This window comes from Mixophyes fleayi, chromosome 3 (genome assembly GCF_038048845.1).
Source record: "Mixophyes fleayi isolate aMixFle1 chromosome 3, aMixFle1.hap1, whole genome shotgun sequence".
Taxonomy (NCBI): domain Eukaryota; kingdom Metazoa; phylum Chordata; class Amphibia; order Anura; family Limnodynastidae; genus Mixophyes; species Mixophyes fleayi.
This window is the reverse complement of record NC_134404.1, coordinates 35,989,344-36,007,520: the sequence shown is the minus strand read 5'-3', so window position 1 is coordinate 36,007,520 and position 18,177 is coordinate 35,989,344. Positions and strand designations below refer to the sequence as shown.

The 18,177-nt window shown below is 40.4% G+C and overlaps 1 protein-coding gene across 2 annotated transcripts in view; it reads left to right on the top strand.

Annotated features, from left to right (window-relative positions):
* KLHL29 (kelch like family member 29) overlaps window positions 1-18,177 on the top strand; it is a 625,364-nt gene that overhangs the window by 255,298 nt on the left and 351,889 nt on the right. For both annotated transcript variants that reach the window (XM_075201372.1, XM_075201373.1), the window contains exon 3: window positions 3,849-4,167. In XM_075201372.1, the coding sequence (XP_075057473.1) occupies window positions 3,910-4,167 (258 nt within the window). In that variant the 5' untranslated portion in view covers window positions 3,849-3,909. The remainder of the gene's footprint in view (window positions 1-3,848; window positions 4,168-18,177) is intronic.

The following is an 18,177-nucleotide window of genomic DNA, read 5'->3' as shown; positions in this document are numbered from 1 at the left end:
ACTGCCCCTCTCACGCTGTCCTCCTCCTCTCTCACGCTGTCCTCCTCCACTGCCCCTCTCACGTTGTCCCCCTCTGCCGTGCGCCAGCCACAGAAAGAAACAAACACCGTGACAGCGCCGCGGCACCTCTGGGAGCCGCGGCACACAATTTGGGAACCGCCGACTTAAATGAATTACTCTCTTCAGAGTTCCAAGGATAAGGTTGTGGATTCTCCCTTTCCTCTTGTTGTGTAACCGGGTGTCCCCAGATCTGGGTTGCCAATACCACCACTGGGGTCGCCCACTTGACAATTTTTACATAAACGTTCCCCATTCTGCTATGGAGCTGAGTAAAATCCTGGAAATCTCTTTGGAGAATAATAGTTTTGTTCAAAATAATTCAATTTATCCTTTTGCCCATTTTCCCCTTGTTCCCTTACCCGCTCATGTCCCAAATGTCAGAAAGGTGCTTGCCCATTTTGTAAGGCTATAAGATAATGTTGAATTCTTGGAATGTAAAATAACTGAATGTACCAACTAGACCAGGCCTGGCCAACCTGTGGCGCTTCAAGGGTTAGTAAACTACAAATCCCAGCATGCCTTGAGGGTTGTCAACTGGCTATGTATTTTCATAAAACATGGAGAGACACAGGTTGGTCAGGTCTGAACTAGATGTAGAACAGTGCTGAACGAGCTAAGAAGGCCAAAAGTACAAATTGCCTTTATCTAGGAGATATATTTTAACCCCATTAAACACACTAACTTAAATAATCATAAATATCCACAGTTCTACATGACTCGTCTTAAGGTTTGTCTCTCCGCAACTTAAAAAGACTCTCCACAAGGAACAACTACAGTAATGTTTGGGAAATTCAGTCTTAATACTTAATGCTACACATTTAATCCTCTTCCCATCAGTCCTGCGATAGGAATGACTACTTTCTAGTTCGACACTCCCAACTAACGCTGGTCGGTTAGAACTCAATAAGCAGAACAGGTAATTTGGACCGTTCTCTCGTCTCTCTCATCCCAGAGACCCCTAAAATAGCCGCATAATAATTTTGACTTTACTTGAAGACATGAAAGTGAAAAAAGCAATATCCCAGGTACATTGCTAAACTTTGCAGCAAACATTCCCATTGGCACCCCTCCACCTATCCTATGCGCTCATAACTGCATTATACGCGGTAAACTAATTAGTCTTGGTACAAGATATAAGAAGAAGAGGGAAATTAAATTTAGCTTACTGGCGAGAATCCAGACGTTAGAGAAATCACAACAATCTAAAAAATTATCTTGGCCGGAGAGTATTTCCAAAACATTGCTCCTGCCAAATACACACAGCTATGTGAGAGCAAACTTTTTGTGAATGCAGCAAACTGCACGCTCTGGAGGTTATAACATAAGCATTTATTAATTACATAACGTTTACTAGACAATTAGAGACACATCTTTTTGCATTATAACAATACCTCCTGGCGCCATCGCTGAGGATCACATGTTACCTTGCCAAGCACTAGCGGCCCACACGACTGTAATGTACAAGGAGGGGGAAAGCACGCGTTTAAGATCTCGTTTAATCTTCTTATTAAATATTGACATGAAACGATTTGCAATGATACCAACAAAGAGATTTCAATAACTCCTCCCGGGAATCGTTCTACTAGATCAATCAGGTTTTGTAACGTTCCCTGAAGCCACAGAGAATACAATAATTGTTGTGAGTCATGTTCACGTTGCCAATACCCAAAAGGTACCATCTTTCATGTAGCAATGGGTGTAAAAGGGGCCTTCAACGGGTTGTACTGGCTCTTCCTAAAGCCCAGTCGCTCTTGTCTGGATCTGCCAACATGACGAAATGGGTGTAAACAGTTACTGTAGTGAGTAGGCTGCCCAGTATTTTCCTATTTATTTCCGATCTGTGCTCAAGACACAGATCAGACTAAGGGGCGGAGAGGGCACCCTTCTCGGTTGTCTAAAATGCGTTTTATGGTGCAGAACAAATGCACATAGTCAATGAGGTTTTGTATGCTCTCCAGACAAATAGAACTCCTGCAAGGGAATTACTACACTGTGTAGTTAAAGGAGTAGTAAAACTAAACTGAAAGTTTTGATAAAATTGCTCTAATAACATTCACAAATGGACATACCTCTCAATATTTAGAATTTCTGAAAGTGGGCCAAAAAGCCCCACCCACAGATGGGCAAAATTCTGGTAATCTACACCCACTTTCCTGTTAGTAAATTAACAGGAAAGTGGGTGTAGATTACCAGAATTTGCCCAAAAGGGGTGCGACTACCCCTTTTGCAGTCAGTACAATGTAAAAACGGAATGTGAAATCCAAATAGCGCTTCACTTTTAACAGCCGCCCGCTGGAATTCAAAGGGAATATACACAACTTCCCAACAATTCATAGACAAATTACAATAATATGAAGACCTACAGGCGCTTATAAATATTCTTTCTAAATAAATAATAAAAATAATACTTAAATTTAGTGATGACCACCCTCCGATTCTTATTTCTCACAAGTATTCATGTGATCATGGAACAGAGAGAAAAAAAGGACAATATAGTGTAATACAGTCCAATTAATATATATAACAACAAAACTATATTGTTCAATACACACAGAAGATCTTCTCTTATATGTAGACACCCCCTATGGTGGGGTACTCACAAGAGTCAGGTGAAATATAGGCTCATCAAAAGGTAACTTGTCTTTGCCCTTCTGCTCCACGGGAGGTTTCTGTCCTCCCTGAGCTCGCCTTAGGACACCTGCGTTACGGTTTGACAGGTGTACCGCCCCAGTCAAACTCCCCACCTGCCACTGTCCTCTTGGCTGCATACAATTGTAATGTTCTTCAATAGGATTACTGACAGGAAGTCTGTTGAGCGCAGATCAATTTCTTCCCCCCCCACAAGCACGACTTTACCTGAAAAATCAGATTCTTCTGATAAGCTCCTGAACCTTTTACATATAGATTCCTGGATGTTATTATGTTTTAAAGTTTAGTGATCCTTTAAACTGAGAGAAATGTACAGTGTTTCACTAGGTTCCACAATTTGAATTAATAAATGCAAATTAGCATAAATATAAGGTTCTCTAAATCCTACATAAATACGTATATTTCTCTCAAGTTCTTTTATTTTTAATATTTTCTATATATTAGACTGACAATATCTTGCTAATAAGTGTTGTGTGTTTTGTTATTAGTCAAGTGTTACATCCCCTTTAATAAACAGAAGTTACAGGTTCCGTTTTTGTTTCTCTGTTGCGAATTAGCTGAACTAAACCAGATGTCTTGCTACACAATTAATTTTAAATGAATGTCACAGTGGCTGTAGAGGGTGATTAAGTATATACCGTAGTACACACGCTGTTAATGACCACTTTACAATGATAACAAAATAGAGCTATTATTGTATTATTGCACTGAATGCCCCTTCATTATATTAAGGAATACAATCCTTTCAGTAATTGTATTTATTAAATTTAACCAGGCCCCTATCGCAGCCTCTTTTGTCTTCTGACACAGCAAAGCGGTTAATCTAGCGGTTTACAATTTTATGATAAAAGAGAGCCGAGGAGAAATGATTCTAGGATTTATTATTTTCTAAATGAAAACAGCGTGAGCTGCTCAAAGTTCTGTTCTGAACTTTCTTTTGCTTCTTTCAAAGAATGAACTTTCATTTCTAATAATTACCCAGTTGTACATTAGCGGAAATAAGAATTTTTTTCCTCCCTCATTATACTCAGTGGGCTTGCTGAGATTTCACATCAATTATCATATAGAACTCACCTATAAATAATGTTTCTCGTTTAGCATATTCCGGGTATTCATAATATTCCTTTTTAACATTGCAGGCACTCTTTGTAGAAAAAAGAATTGGACGACGGAGCAGCTGCTCACACAATACTCTGCAGGATGTCGAGGCACAGCCGATTTGAGAGGGATTTCTGCGGAGGGTGGGAGAGATGGGAGTGGAGCCCTAGCGGGAATCACATGAACACAAGTAACGTCAACAGTACGGCCAATGGTAATGGCAACAACAGGCCCGGACTGCTACCCTTGCCCATTGTGCCATCCCGTCTTCCAACGCCAACGTCGACCACCTCGACAACCGTCGGCAGTGATGCCGTGACGAGTATCGCGAGCAATCCATCTGCAGCGTCTGCAACCAAAGTAAGAATTGTCTTTTGTTGAATTATTCTGTGAGAAAGTGTATTTTAGGCTGTCAAAGACGACCCGTCAGCCCCTCGTAAAACAACACTGCTATTAATTAAACATTAAAACTAGAGATGCTCAGTCTCTGTTTTCCAAAAAAACACCCCCCCCCCCCCCCCCCCCCACATCACCAAGTTGAGAGCCGGCTTGGTGTTTTCCGGCATCCTCGGATCTGAATCGAGGCAGAATATCATTGTTGCATTGTTGGATCTCGCGGGTTTTGGATTCCATAAGTACCTCCCTCCCCAGGAGATCCAGCGCCATTGCTCACACAGAAACAGAGGTAGCAGTGTTTTTGTCACTCTTCAGTGACATTGCTCAGTGCCATTGCTCACACAGAAACAGGAGGGGTAGCAGTGATCTTGTCACTCTCCAGTCTCCAGTAACATTGCTCAGTGCCATTGCTCACACAGAAACAGGGGTAGCAGTGTTCTTGTCACTCTCCAGTCTCCAGTAACATTGCTCAGTGCCATTGCTCACACAGAAACAGAGGTAGCAGTGTTCTTGTCACTCTCCAGTCTCCAGTAACATTGCTCAGTGCCATTGCTCACACAGAAACAGGGGTAGCAGTGTTCTTGTCACTCTCCAGTCTCCAGTAACATTGCTCAGTGCCATTGCTCATACACAAACAGGGGTAGCAGTGTTCTTGTCACTCTCCAGTCTCCAGTAACATTGCTCAGTGCCATTGCTCATACAGAAACAGAAGTGGCAGCAGTGTTCTTGTCACTTGATAAAAATTGTCTGGAAATGAATGTTATTGGAGGTTAATAATAATGTAGGAACAACTATAGAGCCAAATTATGGATTTTAGCATTTTTTAGTATTTTTTTTTTTTTTTAAATACAGATCCAAAACCGTGAGGGTGGTTTTGCCAAAACCAAAACACGGGGGTCAGTGAACATCTCTAATCAAAACAGACATGTTTGTGGGCGTGGCGGTTCAATGTGCAGCTTTTAGCTCCAGACAGTGAAGGCGGCCATTTTGTGGAATAAAGCTACCAATGAGCATGCAGCTTATTAAGGTACAGAGAATGTGAACCGACCAGTTTCTGTGCTGTAACAATATTGATGAGAATGCAGACTATCACTTCACAACGAACCAGTTACCTTGTGCCTCGGGGACGTCCCGTATCCAGAGTGAGTTGATAGTTTGCATTCTCATGAATATTTATAAGCCCACAAAATTGCCGCCATTACTCTATGAGGTGTAAGATATTTATGGGCCAAAATCTGGAAATTAAGTTTGACCTGTTTTGATTGTAGGGCTGGTTTGATAGCTGTACTGTACATTATATAGTAAATAATCTGAAATAGCTGCCCAGTAACATTTTCCTCAAATTTTCATTCCTTTCTAAAAATGACCAACATAATTGACCTACAGCATAAGACCATCCATCTTGGTTTGTGGTGGCCTATGTCTTCTGTCAGATTGAACGTCAATCTTTTCCCCCCCCCAAAATTTTTTTTTTTATAAAGCATTATATACATTCACGAGGGGTTCACAGTATTTTTGTGAGTGAGAACTGACTCTTGATGATGCTGCAAAACCAACATTTTTGCTCACTGGGGGGAATGAATCATCCGCGAGGTGCCGCAGTGTGTCCCAGGAACAGTCCGCTGAGACACAACGCATCAGAGTTCTTACTAACATCTCCTCTCATTTTCCCCTTGTGTCCCATAGAGATGCGAGGAGAAAATATGCAGCGATTTATTACCATATTGGCCGGCAATGTGCGCGGCCCGAAAACAAGGTGGTGTCCGGCGGTACCTCGCAGCCAGCTGAATTCCCCTCTCTGTGTCTTATAACTGTCATGGATTCTATTTTCGATGGGAACATGACTGGAAAGCCTCTATGCCACTGGCATTAGGGAGGGGCTGACCAAATTATTTCTTCTTTTGCCTTCTAACAAGTCAGACTTTAAGGTCAACTTATCTTTTAATATATGTATTCGACATGAAAGTGAGTGTCCTCTGTTATCAGTCATTTCTAACAATGAGAGACTTTCTAAAATCTCCATCAATAGACTGAGACAGGAAGTCTGCTGTCCATGGGAAATGATGTCCCCCCTGCAATTACATGTCCATCTGAAATATCATTTCTCTTAAGGTCCTGAATATTGACACACATGTTTTGTGCATATTCCTAGTAGCTCTTTGGCACATGTTAGATTATTTTTACTTTACTGGTTAATAAGCCAGATCTGTGCAAAATGAATGAATCCTTCTTCTACAAACCAATACACTTTGTTCCACCCACCTGGTTGCTATGGGTTACACCACCTTTCTTTACACGGTTACTTATGAACCAATGTCCATACATCTCCCCCTGTGTGTCAGCATTATATTCATGTTAAAATGTTTCATACTGAATAACAGATTGTAAAGCAGAGGTAGGCAATCAATGGCTCTATAAGTGTCCTAGGACTACAAGTCACAGCATGCTCTCTCAGCCAGATGGACTTACCACAGCAGCTGGAGAGCCCCTGGGTTACTTACCAATCTTGTACAAACTAAATGTATGCACGTATATTGTAATTAATAATGTAAACCTGTCATTGTATGCTTATTACACAATATGTCATAGAATACTACAATAGCATTTGGATACAGGTGTTGTTTTGTGTTGTACTGTATAATATCACTTGGTATTGTGTGAAAAAGAACTGTTTTAAAACCACATACAGTGTAATCTTTACAGTTTTAATGTGCTAAATGTATATACAGCTTTCAATACAGTATAACAACTGATAATGATATAACGATCAATATATATTACAATATAAGACTCCAGGGGGCGTGGCTGAGTATATTTCCCAGAAAGCACCTGGATGTAAGTTCTGAACATATTTGTTCCACAGACATTCCTGAGACTCCTACTAAGTAACACGTCTTACCGCATTAACATGGACTCGTCTGCTAAACATGGTGGAGGCGGCCATTTTGTGGGCTGGTTCCACATTCATCCTACCAATTTTCTAGGAACTAGTGACACCACCAACTGCATCACACCTCAGTGACGTCACTCGTTTCTAGCGAGTGATTGCCTGAACATTGGTTCAGCGCACAAAATGGCTGCCTCCGCAGTGACCAGTCCACTTTAAAAGGCAGACAAGCAATATGTATTACATCCATAGCTGCCTTCACCACAGTTTTTGATTGATTCCTTGAAAACTCAGTCTGAAAGACTCGGTAAAATCGATAATTGCCATGAAAGTAACACACGTGAATAGTTCATATAGGGCCTTTTACTAGACTAAATTATATCTAAATTGTTGCATTTTGCAGCAATCAACCTGTCAATCACTCGGTCAAATGTTGTTTGGTGTACTCCCAAATTGATGACACATTGTAGTGCTTTATTCAACTTCCTGAGATAAATGTTATTTCCAAGCTCCTGGCTCCATCTGGGTACATTATGCCCTGTCAAGGCCACATTCTGATTCCTAATAAACAAGTGAGGTCTGGCAATAAAACAGTCAAGATGGGCTTGAAAATAACTTGTGTGTCACTGAAAGGACCTAAGGAATGATGTCTTATATATTACTTTTCTTCATTGGTGAAATGAGCGGTATTACTGAATGCACACACGAATTCTATTTTTATTTTTTTACCCTTTGTAGCAGGCTAATGGGCTGAATGTATAATAATGAACCTGTTGCAGGTATTTTCTTAACTTCTATAAAGGTGTCCCTAAGTTATCTTGTAGAATTGAGGTTGCCTACAGACCCATTGTCTTTATTACTTTCCAATAAGACACTTACCGTATTTTTCGCTCCATAAGACGCACCTGACCATAAGACGCACCTAGTTTTTAGAGGAGGAAAACAGGAAAAGAGCCATATAACGGAGCACGTGGACCTGTTATTACTGACGTCCGGAACTCGGTGAGCTAGAAAGGTTCCTACTTCTGTCGGGTTCCCTGCTTCACATCCGCTACGAACTTCCGGTTTAGACGTCTGTTTTGCAGTATTCGCTCCATAAGACGCACATACTTTTTCCCCCACTTTTGTGGAGGGAAAAAGTGCGTCTTATGGAGCGAAAAATACGGTATCTCCTTCAAATACCCTCCTGTCAATCTTATTTATGTGTGATAATCCTTATCTAAACACAACAGCCTCTAGTGGCCGGTCTTGGCATGACATATTTGTGAGTGTTGCATATAGTAGTTTCTTTAATTGTAGCTTTTTTATGTAGGAGTCTTAGAAACCACAATCAGCCATCCATCTCCGCTACTGTTCCAACATACCCACAACAATACCCTTTTTTACAGGACAGTCCCGATTTTTGAAAAAGAAAGACATAGTTTCCCAATTTGGATCTGTGGCCAATACCATTTGGGGGAGAGGTACCCGGATCGGGGTATGTCCTTGGCAGATCAAGGACAATTTAGCATGAAAGGGGGAGTTTGGAGTAATTATTGAGTAAAGTCATGGCAGATAATGGTAAGTCGTATATCACTAATGGGCCAGTGGAGCATCACGGGAGAGACCCTGCTCTACACATTATTCTCCCTCCGTCACCCTTACCCACCTCCTCCCTATTGCTCCTGTAGTCCATCTCTTGTCTCACACCACATTGAACCTCCTCCTGGCCCTTAGACCACCGTCCTCCTGAATCTTCTTCATCTCATGGTTAGGCCACCATTAGGAATAGGTATGCAGCTTGAGCAGCATCTATCTCCAATGGGTTGAACAGTGACCAGCCAAGTTGTATAAGCCAGTCTTGTCTGAACACGCATAGAAGCTGTTATTTCCTGTGTCCCACCACTAGGGGGCATGCCCTTCTGTTCTTTGTGTAGCTGAAGTAGAAGCAGCCCCCGTTCCATTTTCCATCACTCAACTATCCACAGCTGGTGGCTTCAAGTGTTATAGAGAAGGGTCAGTGCAGGGGCTGGGTTCATTTATTGCACTAATGGATATTTTACAGTACGTCTAAGCACGACTTCAGTGTGTGTCTTTAAAGGATATTGGCGTCGAGATGATCTTTTTTCAGCACATTTTACTATTTATGTCTGCAATAATTATTTGTGATATACACCTCCGTCTTGTTCATTTAAAGAAACGAGAGAAAGGCAGGAGCACAGCCTTACCTATGTTATGACAACATATATTAATAATACAATATTTACAGATGGTAGATGTCACATCTACTGCATGCTATATAGCCAATTTATAGCAATGTTTTTATAATTGCTTTTATGTCAACAGAAATCATTCATTTCTCATTGCAAGATTGTGCGACAGGAAAAAATATATTGTAGTATGAAATATATGTAATATTGCAATGAATATTCCATAAATACACACACACATACATAATACTATATTACACTACTTGTTATGCATACTATGTTATATATGCATTTTATATATACTATATTACACTAAATACTGCAAAATGATTGTTGCCAATTGTTATATCAGTCACTGTGACACAGGGGTATATTTACTAAACTGCGGGTTTGAAAAAGTGGAGATCTTGCCTATAGCAACCAATCAGATTCTAGTTACCATTTATTTAGTACATTCCAGAAAATGACAGCTAGAATCTGATTGGTTGCTATAGGCAACATCTCCACTTTTTTAAACCTGCAGTTTAGTAGATACACCCACAATGTATCCTAGACATAGTTTTATGCTACCCCTTTGTCCAGGCTACGAGCATACTTAGGTTTTGTGACTTGCTTTTTTGTCCCTTGGGGCTCCCGATGACGTCCGGTACGCTGCTGTCACTAGACCACGCCCCCAGGTGATTCTTTTCGGTAATGACGACGTAAAAGCTAGCTAAAGTGGCGCAACAAAAAATAATGGCATATTCCTCTTTTAATCGTAGTTACCAACCTTTGAAGATTGGTCTCTGGGTGTCTGGTGTGAAGGTGGGCGTGAGGGGGTGGGGAACGTGAATCGTGTCAATTTGGCCCCGCCCCCAGTGACATAATGAAGCAAACGCGTCATTTTACCACGGGGTTGGGCCAACATGATGCGATTCCTGGAGAATCTCATCATGTAGGCTTGATATCTGCCCATTTCATTAGGAAGTGGGCAGATGTGGGTGAATTTGTGGTGCCCCAAAACCCTGTTGAACAGCACAGAGGAAGTGCATAAACGCTTTTAAAATGCAGGGCTACAAGGGGTTACTAGAGGCTGAGGAAGACACAGTGGGAATGACAGTTGACAGTTGAACTGAAAGGACGTACCCAGGAGGATGTGCAGGAAGGAGGAGTGTGTGATATAGCAACAAGAAAGGGGAAGCTGACATGAGAGACTGATCTGCTGCTGGAATTGGTGATATTGCCAACACACACGGCTGGAGAATGGCTGGAGACACACAGTGGGGCGTCCGACACAGTTTCCACGAACCGTAGAACCTTTTCAAGGTAAAATCCTAGCCTGCAGTGTACTGCACACACCCCAGCGTCAGAGGGAAGAGTGATGAGAGAACAGTGCCATCTTGTAACTGAATTGAGCAACAGTCCTGTGTTTTGTTATAATCTTTAACACTGCCTACAGTTTAACATCTACCTTTTAGAGAGAAAGTACATAGACTTAATTGGGATTATTAAACCTTCTGGAAACCTCTGCAGGATATTTAAACACTGCAAAATTCCTGTACACAGTTCAACCCAGGACTGAGTGTAAAATATGGTAACGTTACCAGGGATAATATTGGTGCACCAAATGTTTTAGATTAATGTTAAGTGATTTGCCTAAAAAATGATTTATTGATATTAAAGATGTTAATCGCTATTGTGCCTTATACTCACCAAGTGTATATTATATGTTAAATGCTGTTGCGCTCTATGTTGATCAAATGATTATTTTGTCATTACCATTGAGCTGAAGGGGTCAGTGTCGCGGTGGCTTACCAAAATTATCCTTACCACATTCTTAATAAACCCAAGTTGTTTAACCAATCCTTGTCCCTTTCATTGAAGTATTTATCTCCTGACCACCGGATATCCGAACAGAAAAGAACTTGACTCGTGTATGGAGGACAAGGTAAGGAAAGGAAATCCTATCCGTCTCGACCACCACATAAACTGTCAGGTCTCCCGGGAGTCCAGGAGACCTACCTGGAGTCTCCCGGACATTCCGGGAGAGTTGGCAAGTATGCTCTTAATATTCACATAAAACAATAGAAATATATAATGTTAGTGTGCCTTTAAATGGTTTTGGAGTTCTTTGCTTTATTATTAATAACAGACGTACATATTATTAAGTGTTTTACCATTACATCTAGTTTTTCTCTTTTTCTTTTTTGTACATCCGTTGTTTTATATGTTGGGATATTGTTGACTTTTCTACATATTCCCCTTTTAAAGTCGCTGTGTTCTCAATAAATCTAAGTTGAAATGTAATATACCGAGGTAGAAAGGAAAACTCCAGCTTCCGCTCTCAAATATCAGTTTCTCCTGGATGTCTGTACAGCTTTTTTTGTGTGTCTGTTGTGTTAAGGAGCTCGTCTGGCCCAAAGAATAAGGTTTTTTTTTGCAACAAAAGAATGTAAAGTGCTTCCTTACTTCTTATACAGGGATTGTAATACATTTTGCTGGTAATAGATGCAGTCCTACTGTGCTAGCATTTGTAGTTATGTAACCCCCTGGAAAGGTCCATCCCTACGGGAGTTGCTGTCACTCAAAAGAAACGAAACAAGTTTATTTCGTATAGTGCACATGAGATCTCCTATTTTCGGATACCAAGACATTGAGCATCTCCTTTTAATTCAAACCAACTTTATTGATATTTACTTAAAACTTTCTAATTTAATAAAACGTTGCTGTTAATGTCTGTTTACTCTTACGTATAATATATGCCCTATTGAGTAATTAATAGGGCGACAATTATTGGCCCAACCTCTTCGGTGTTGCCCCTTTCACTGCTGCCAAAAAAAGTAATTGAGAACCATTGTTTTAATTTTGACAAATGAGTTGGTAGCACAAATATTTCTTTGGCTACCTCTGCGAGTAATTCTAGCCAAACATCAGTTTCATTTGTAGAAATATTGTTTCCAATAATAATATTGACATACAATAATGATGATGGGTTAGTAGGTTGTACTAACGGTATTGTAACTGGTAATGCAGCCCAGTAGAGCTGACCCTTTTCTGCTCAGATTAATGTACTGCATCTATGCAGGGATCTGGATCATTGACAAATCCTCACTCTGGACAAGAACGGGAAGGCTGAGAAACAGCATGGACTGAATATTTTCTAGCTCCTAGGGTGAGATTCATTTGCGGGAGATGTGGCACGCAGACATCTGCGGACATAACGGTGGGAATCTCCAAAACTGAGCGGTGATTCCAGGAAAATCTCTGAGGCGAGGTGTCTCCGTGGACGTTCCGTAGACACCTGAATTGTATCTCCCCCATAGGCTCATATTTGTAGTTTCTGTTGCTTTACTTGCCCCCTTGCTGATATGGTCAGCTAATTTATATATAATATAATATATTTTTATATAATATATACCGACTGAACTGTTCGGCCAACTAGTGACCCAGTCATTCTGCCTAATTGCTGGATGCCAGCATCTGTGCAATTCAGACCACCACGTGTACATGTATGTACAGCGGGTGAAATAAGTATTGAACACGTCAACATTTTTCTCAGTAAATATATATTTAATGAGGATATTGCAATGAAATTTACACCAAATGTCAGCAACAACCCATACCGTCCACACATGCAAAGAAATCAAACCATAGATGTCCATAATTTATTTTAATTATGTGAAATGACCCAGGAAAAAAGTATTGAACACATGAAGTAAGGGAGGTGCAAAAAGACACCAGCTGAAATCTATCAGTAATTAGAAAGTAATCCTTCCAGCTGGGTCAGCCACAATTGGCCTATAAACAGGTGTCTCATTACGAAGATATGTGTAGTTTTGATGTTCCACAGAGTTGGGTAGATTAACTAAACCTTCTAAAAGAGAAACGTAGAGGTGTTGCCCATAGCAACCAAATACTAGCTATCATATTCGAGAATCTGTTTGGTTGCTATGGGCAACACCTCCACTTTTCCTTTTAACAAGATTTATTAAATCTACCGCAGTGTATGCCATGGCTTCAGAAATAACAGGAAACAATACACAATGGGATTAATAAGTGTTGCAGAGAAAATATTATCTGTCCCAAAGAACTTGCAATCTATTTGTAGCCTATTTGGACTTTGATCTATTTGTTAGGGAACTAGGTCAATTAAGTTGATTAAGACGTCCTGCCTACGACAAGTCCTTCTACACGTAGACCTGTCAGATAATACAGCTCTCGCAAAGTCCTCAGCTGTTCCATAACAAGCCTGCAATGACTGGCATGAGCTCCGATCTCTGTCCACTACTCTCACGCTGCAAGATGTGGCTTCAGTTTACTGAGCTCTCCAAAATATTAGTGGTGAGCAGAGAAAGGAAACTGTTCTGCACATAATTCACATCCGTGGTTGCAAATACTACACAAATACCTTTTAAGCTCCCTCTCCATTCCAAATCCTCAGATATGGATTTAATTTATGAACTGCCGGCTAGCTTTGTATTTGACGGACTGGAATAAGAGTTTATAGAACCATAGAATGTTGATAGGATTTTGCAGTACAAGAGAATTGATTAAAGAGGAAATGCTCCTTTTTATTTCAATACACCCTCTGTTGTTTTCGGTAATGTACGATTAGAGTTAAAACTAGGAGGACGTAATCAGAGGCAGCCTACCGGAGATAGGCAACCCGTGACTTTCAGCTGTTGTGGAACCACAAGTCCCAGCATTCCCTGGCCAGCAGGTAATTTTATGACTTGTTACAAGTTGCCCAAATCTGTGATAGATTGCTTATGAATCACACCAAACTGTTGTTTTTATTAATAATATTTCATAAATTTTGTTATAATTTTTATACCCCTGCGAGCAATTGTATTCATGCTTCCCTGAAACAATATATATTTACTGATATACTTTTCAGCACCTAATTTCCCAGTAGAAGGAATTTAGTGTTGGGAGAGAAAGGAGATATAAAGGTTATTTGCTACTCTCCAGCTGTCATTGAACGCCCAGCATTCTCTAGCACTGTCAGAGTGGATCTGTACTGTACGTTTTGTCTGTTACTAATCTGCGTTCAAGTTCATTAAACTCCCTTAATAAAGAGCGCTGTGCTCCTGTTCTCTGCTGATCATTAAACTGCACTCATAGCAAGTTACATCCTGAGCTCTCTATCATTGTCCCTAGCCTGTGTCTAATCTATAACATGATCAATTCTACAAATAAATATATTTTTTATAAAGACAAAAGAAATTGATAAATTGAAAAACAAAGTTTTATTATCAATTAATTAAAATCCTATGAAATTAAGCAAACGGCAAAATATTGAAATCTCTTATAGGGGCACATTTATCATTAATCGGCAAAAGTGAGAAATAGTTATCAATCCTTATCGCAAGGATTAGGATTGAACTATTTCTCAAATTTATTAAAAAAGAACACAGAAACAGCAGTTCCGAAAAACTGCTGTTTCTGTGATAGAAAAAATCACACTTGCCCCCCTCTTCGGATGCGCTGTCTCGGGATCTCCTCTTCGTTCCTCTTCTTCCTTCAATTGCGCATGTGCAGTGCACATGCGCACAAAGTCCCCACTCTGTCTCTGCAACTATCGTTGCAGAGAGAGCGCGCTGAGTGACAGGGAGGGATCATGTGATCCCTCCACACATGCGCTGTCCAGCTCTGCTCTTCGGAGCAGAGCTGACAGCAGTGGATTTCTTCAATTCTGATAATTTTTTTCGGGACTTGTTAGATTGCGGCCAGAGCAGTTACCATTCTGTTGAATGGTGACTGCTCGCAAAAACGATCAGGAGTGCAAAGCGGCAGATATCCATGATATCTGCTGCGATGCACCTTTAATAAATTTGCGGAGGGCACATCGGGACTTTAATTCCACGGTAAGTGCACAATAGTGCACTACCGTGATTTGTTAAATATGCCCCATAGTGCTCAGTGAAAACACAATCAGTGACGTTAAAAACTCGCTGAGTGCCAGTACTTATTATAGTAGTAGTCAATGAATGACATAGAGGTAAATCCAGTACGTTACCCTTATTACTTATCAATTTCCATTGATTGCTCAGGTGTGTTTTAATGTGAGTTTCTTTTATTCACTCTTTTAATAACTTCTACATGGTAAATGTGAGTTATTACAATTTAGTCAGAATAACACAATCCCCCTCTTGCATTATGTTGCAAGCGGTAGGGTCACAAGATTGCTACAATATCTGCCACATAAACTAACAGCAACCGACAGCAATTCCGTGTATCTTAATTAATATGGATTCATTACGATGTCATTTGTTATAATTTTGAAATAATCCCCACTTAAACCTGTGTTACTTCCTGCACAACTTCCTCCACATAATTCAGCAGATAGTGGTCTCCGAGATCTTAATTCACGTAGTTTGTAGCGTTTAGATGTACCATATCCTTGTAGGATAAACTCCAGTATGAAATACACTGCTAGAATCTCTCTTCCACCAACATTCCAAAACACGTCCCTTGGGCGGGACAGAACCCTAAAATCGAGACTGTCCTTCTGAAATTGGGACAGTCGGCAGATATTCTTATACCCACATACCAGCCATATCCAGATTCTGCAGCCATTGCGTGTTCTGATGGTCAATGCTGCAAGGAGGGAAAAATGTAACATTAAAGTATTGAGCGTATACTGGTTTATTAATGTAATCAGGTACTAGATACAAGGCGGTCATTGGATGAACCATTACGAGAAATGAGGGTTTCTGTTATTTCATTTTGGTTTTTTTTACAGTAGTGGCTCAATATCTCTTTTTATTAAAGTCATATTTTACACTGACAAAGCTGCAACACAATATTGCTCCGTCTTAGAGTTTCAGCCTGTCTAGCTTACACTTAGGTTAGTCAAGTTGTGGATGTCCTCTCTGGGTTTCAGTGACTTTGACAGTTGGATGGAAAAATCTCCTTTATTGTACTGTGCATGTGCCATACTTGCCAACTTTTCCTCGTAGGTTTCAGGGAGATCCCGGGGGAGGTGGGCGTGTGGGGGCGGGGCTTGACTAAGTGTATCATTTTGGCCCCGCCTCTAAACAATTGTCACATTTTGGGCCAATTACAGCAGGGGCCGGGGATAAGATGATGCAATATTTGTGGCGTTAAGCCCACCCCCACCAATTATCTAGAACCGGGAGGTTGCCCTAATCTCCTCCCAGGAGCCCGGGTGGTCTCCCAGAAATGCGGGAGTCTCCCGCACATCCCAGGAGAGTAGGCAACTATACGTTAAAGAAAAGCAGCTAATGAATCTCTACAGACTGAAGTGTCTTTTACATTTCTGTCTCCATTACTGAAGTCATGTTGTCTTACCTGTCAGTCCTTGATTATATCTTGATCTCCATGAAAATGGCCACCTCCATAGGCATCAATACATGGACATAGGACACAATTTCTGAACTGTGTCATCATGCCACAGATGGTGAAGCCAACCACGTCTTGTACTGGCTCAGCATCAGGGAAAATGCCAGACTCTTCAGGGACTGAGGGAGATCACCCCTATTTCAGGGAGTCTCCCTGACATTCAGGGAGAGTTGGCCAGTATGGCATGTGCTGTAAGTTTAATTTTGAGTTATACATAACTTGCACTTGCAGCCCCCTATACCTGCAGAGGCGGATGAGGGCGTGTAATGGCAGCTATGCACAGCAGGGCTGGCACATGTGTATTTTAGAGTAGGCTGTCAATGATCGGTTTTAAATATACAAGCTGATGATGATGATATGTTTGCTGTGTTAAAACACTATATATAATGAAATAAAATATATGTCCCTGTTCTGAATTAACTAACCAGCACAGATGCTATTGCCTTTGTGTCCCAGGGGTAATTTAGTTTATTTGGGCCAATCAAGCTCCGTATCCGCTCTGAAGCTTCATACTGCTCGTGGTGAGGAATTGGCCAAATTTTCACAGAAATTTCACTTTTGTATTTAAAAGTTATATTTTGTATCTGTTGTAAATTAAAACATGTCAGCACACCCATAGCAATCATTATTAAGTAGCTGATCATCATTTCAAATACCTAATTTATTTCAAGGGAAAACATGTTTTTTTCCCTCCAATAAAACAAGACACGCTGTTCTAAGCCACCTCACTTGGGAGCAATGTTCTACCTAATTTATTAACTGGTCTTCCCTGTAGTCAAATATTATGATGGTAATTATGATAATTTATGTATAAAGTTCCCACTTGCAATAACTATTAATTAATGAAAGTTTCAGCCAATAAGAATATTGCCTGTTTTTTCTCAATCAGTGGCTTTTGTCATGAACCAATCACAGTATAGTTTCTACAGTCCAATCTTCTGTATTCAATATTTATGGCTAAATAATGGATGTTTGACTATTTTTATCTATAAGCCACACATGCAAATAATTGACTGATCAAATGTGACTAATTAGCGCATTCAATATTCCATTTGTGTGGATGCAGTTTAATTAGATGAAGATGAGCAGATTAGTGTAAAAATTCGTAGGTTAGAGAATGTTGGCTGTCCACCAATCAGATCCGTATGGGTTGCCGGATAATTAAGTTTATATTTTTTTTTTTTTCTGTGTATATTCCAGAAATCATAGAGATGACTCCTTCTATTGATTTAGTTTTGTGTAGACAATCAATTTATAGTGTGTGAACACAACAGAAGATTGTGAGTCATTTTGACTTTCTACGTCACAATTATTCCGTGTGTCAGAAAAATCAGGACAAGTTTTTGCCATGTTCTAAATCTGACAAACCACTCCCTGATCCACAGTGCCATGTCCATTCACTGTGAGGTCACAACCCCTGTTTACTCCAAAAATTTGGACTACCCCCAGAAAAGTGTTGGGATATACATTGTTTCAGACTGTAAATACACTGTTAGACTGTTAGGGGCATATTCAATTAGCTTTCCGGTTCGCGGTAACATGCGCAGTATTGCC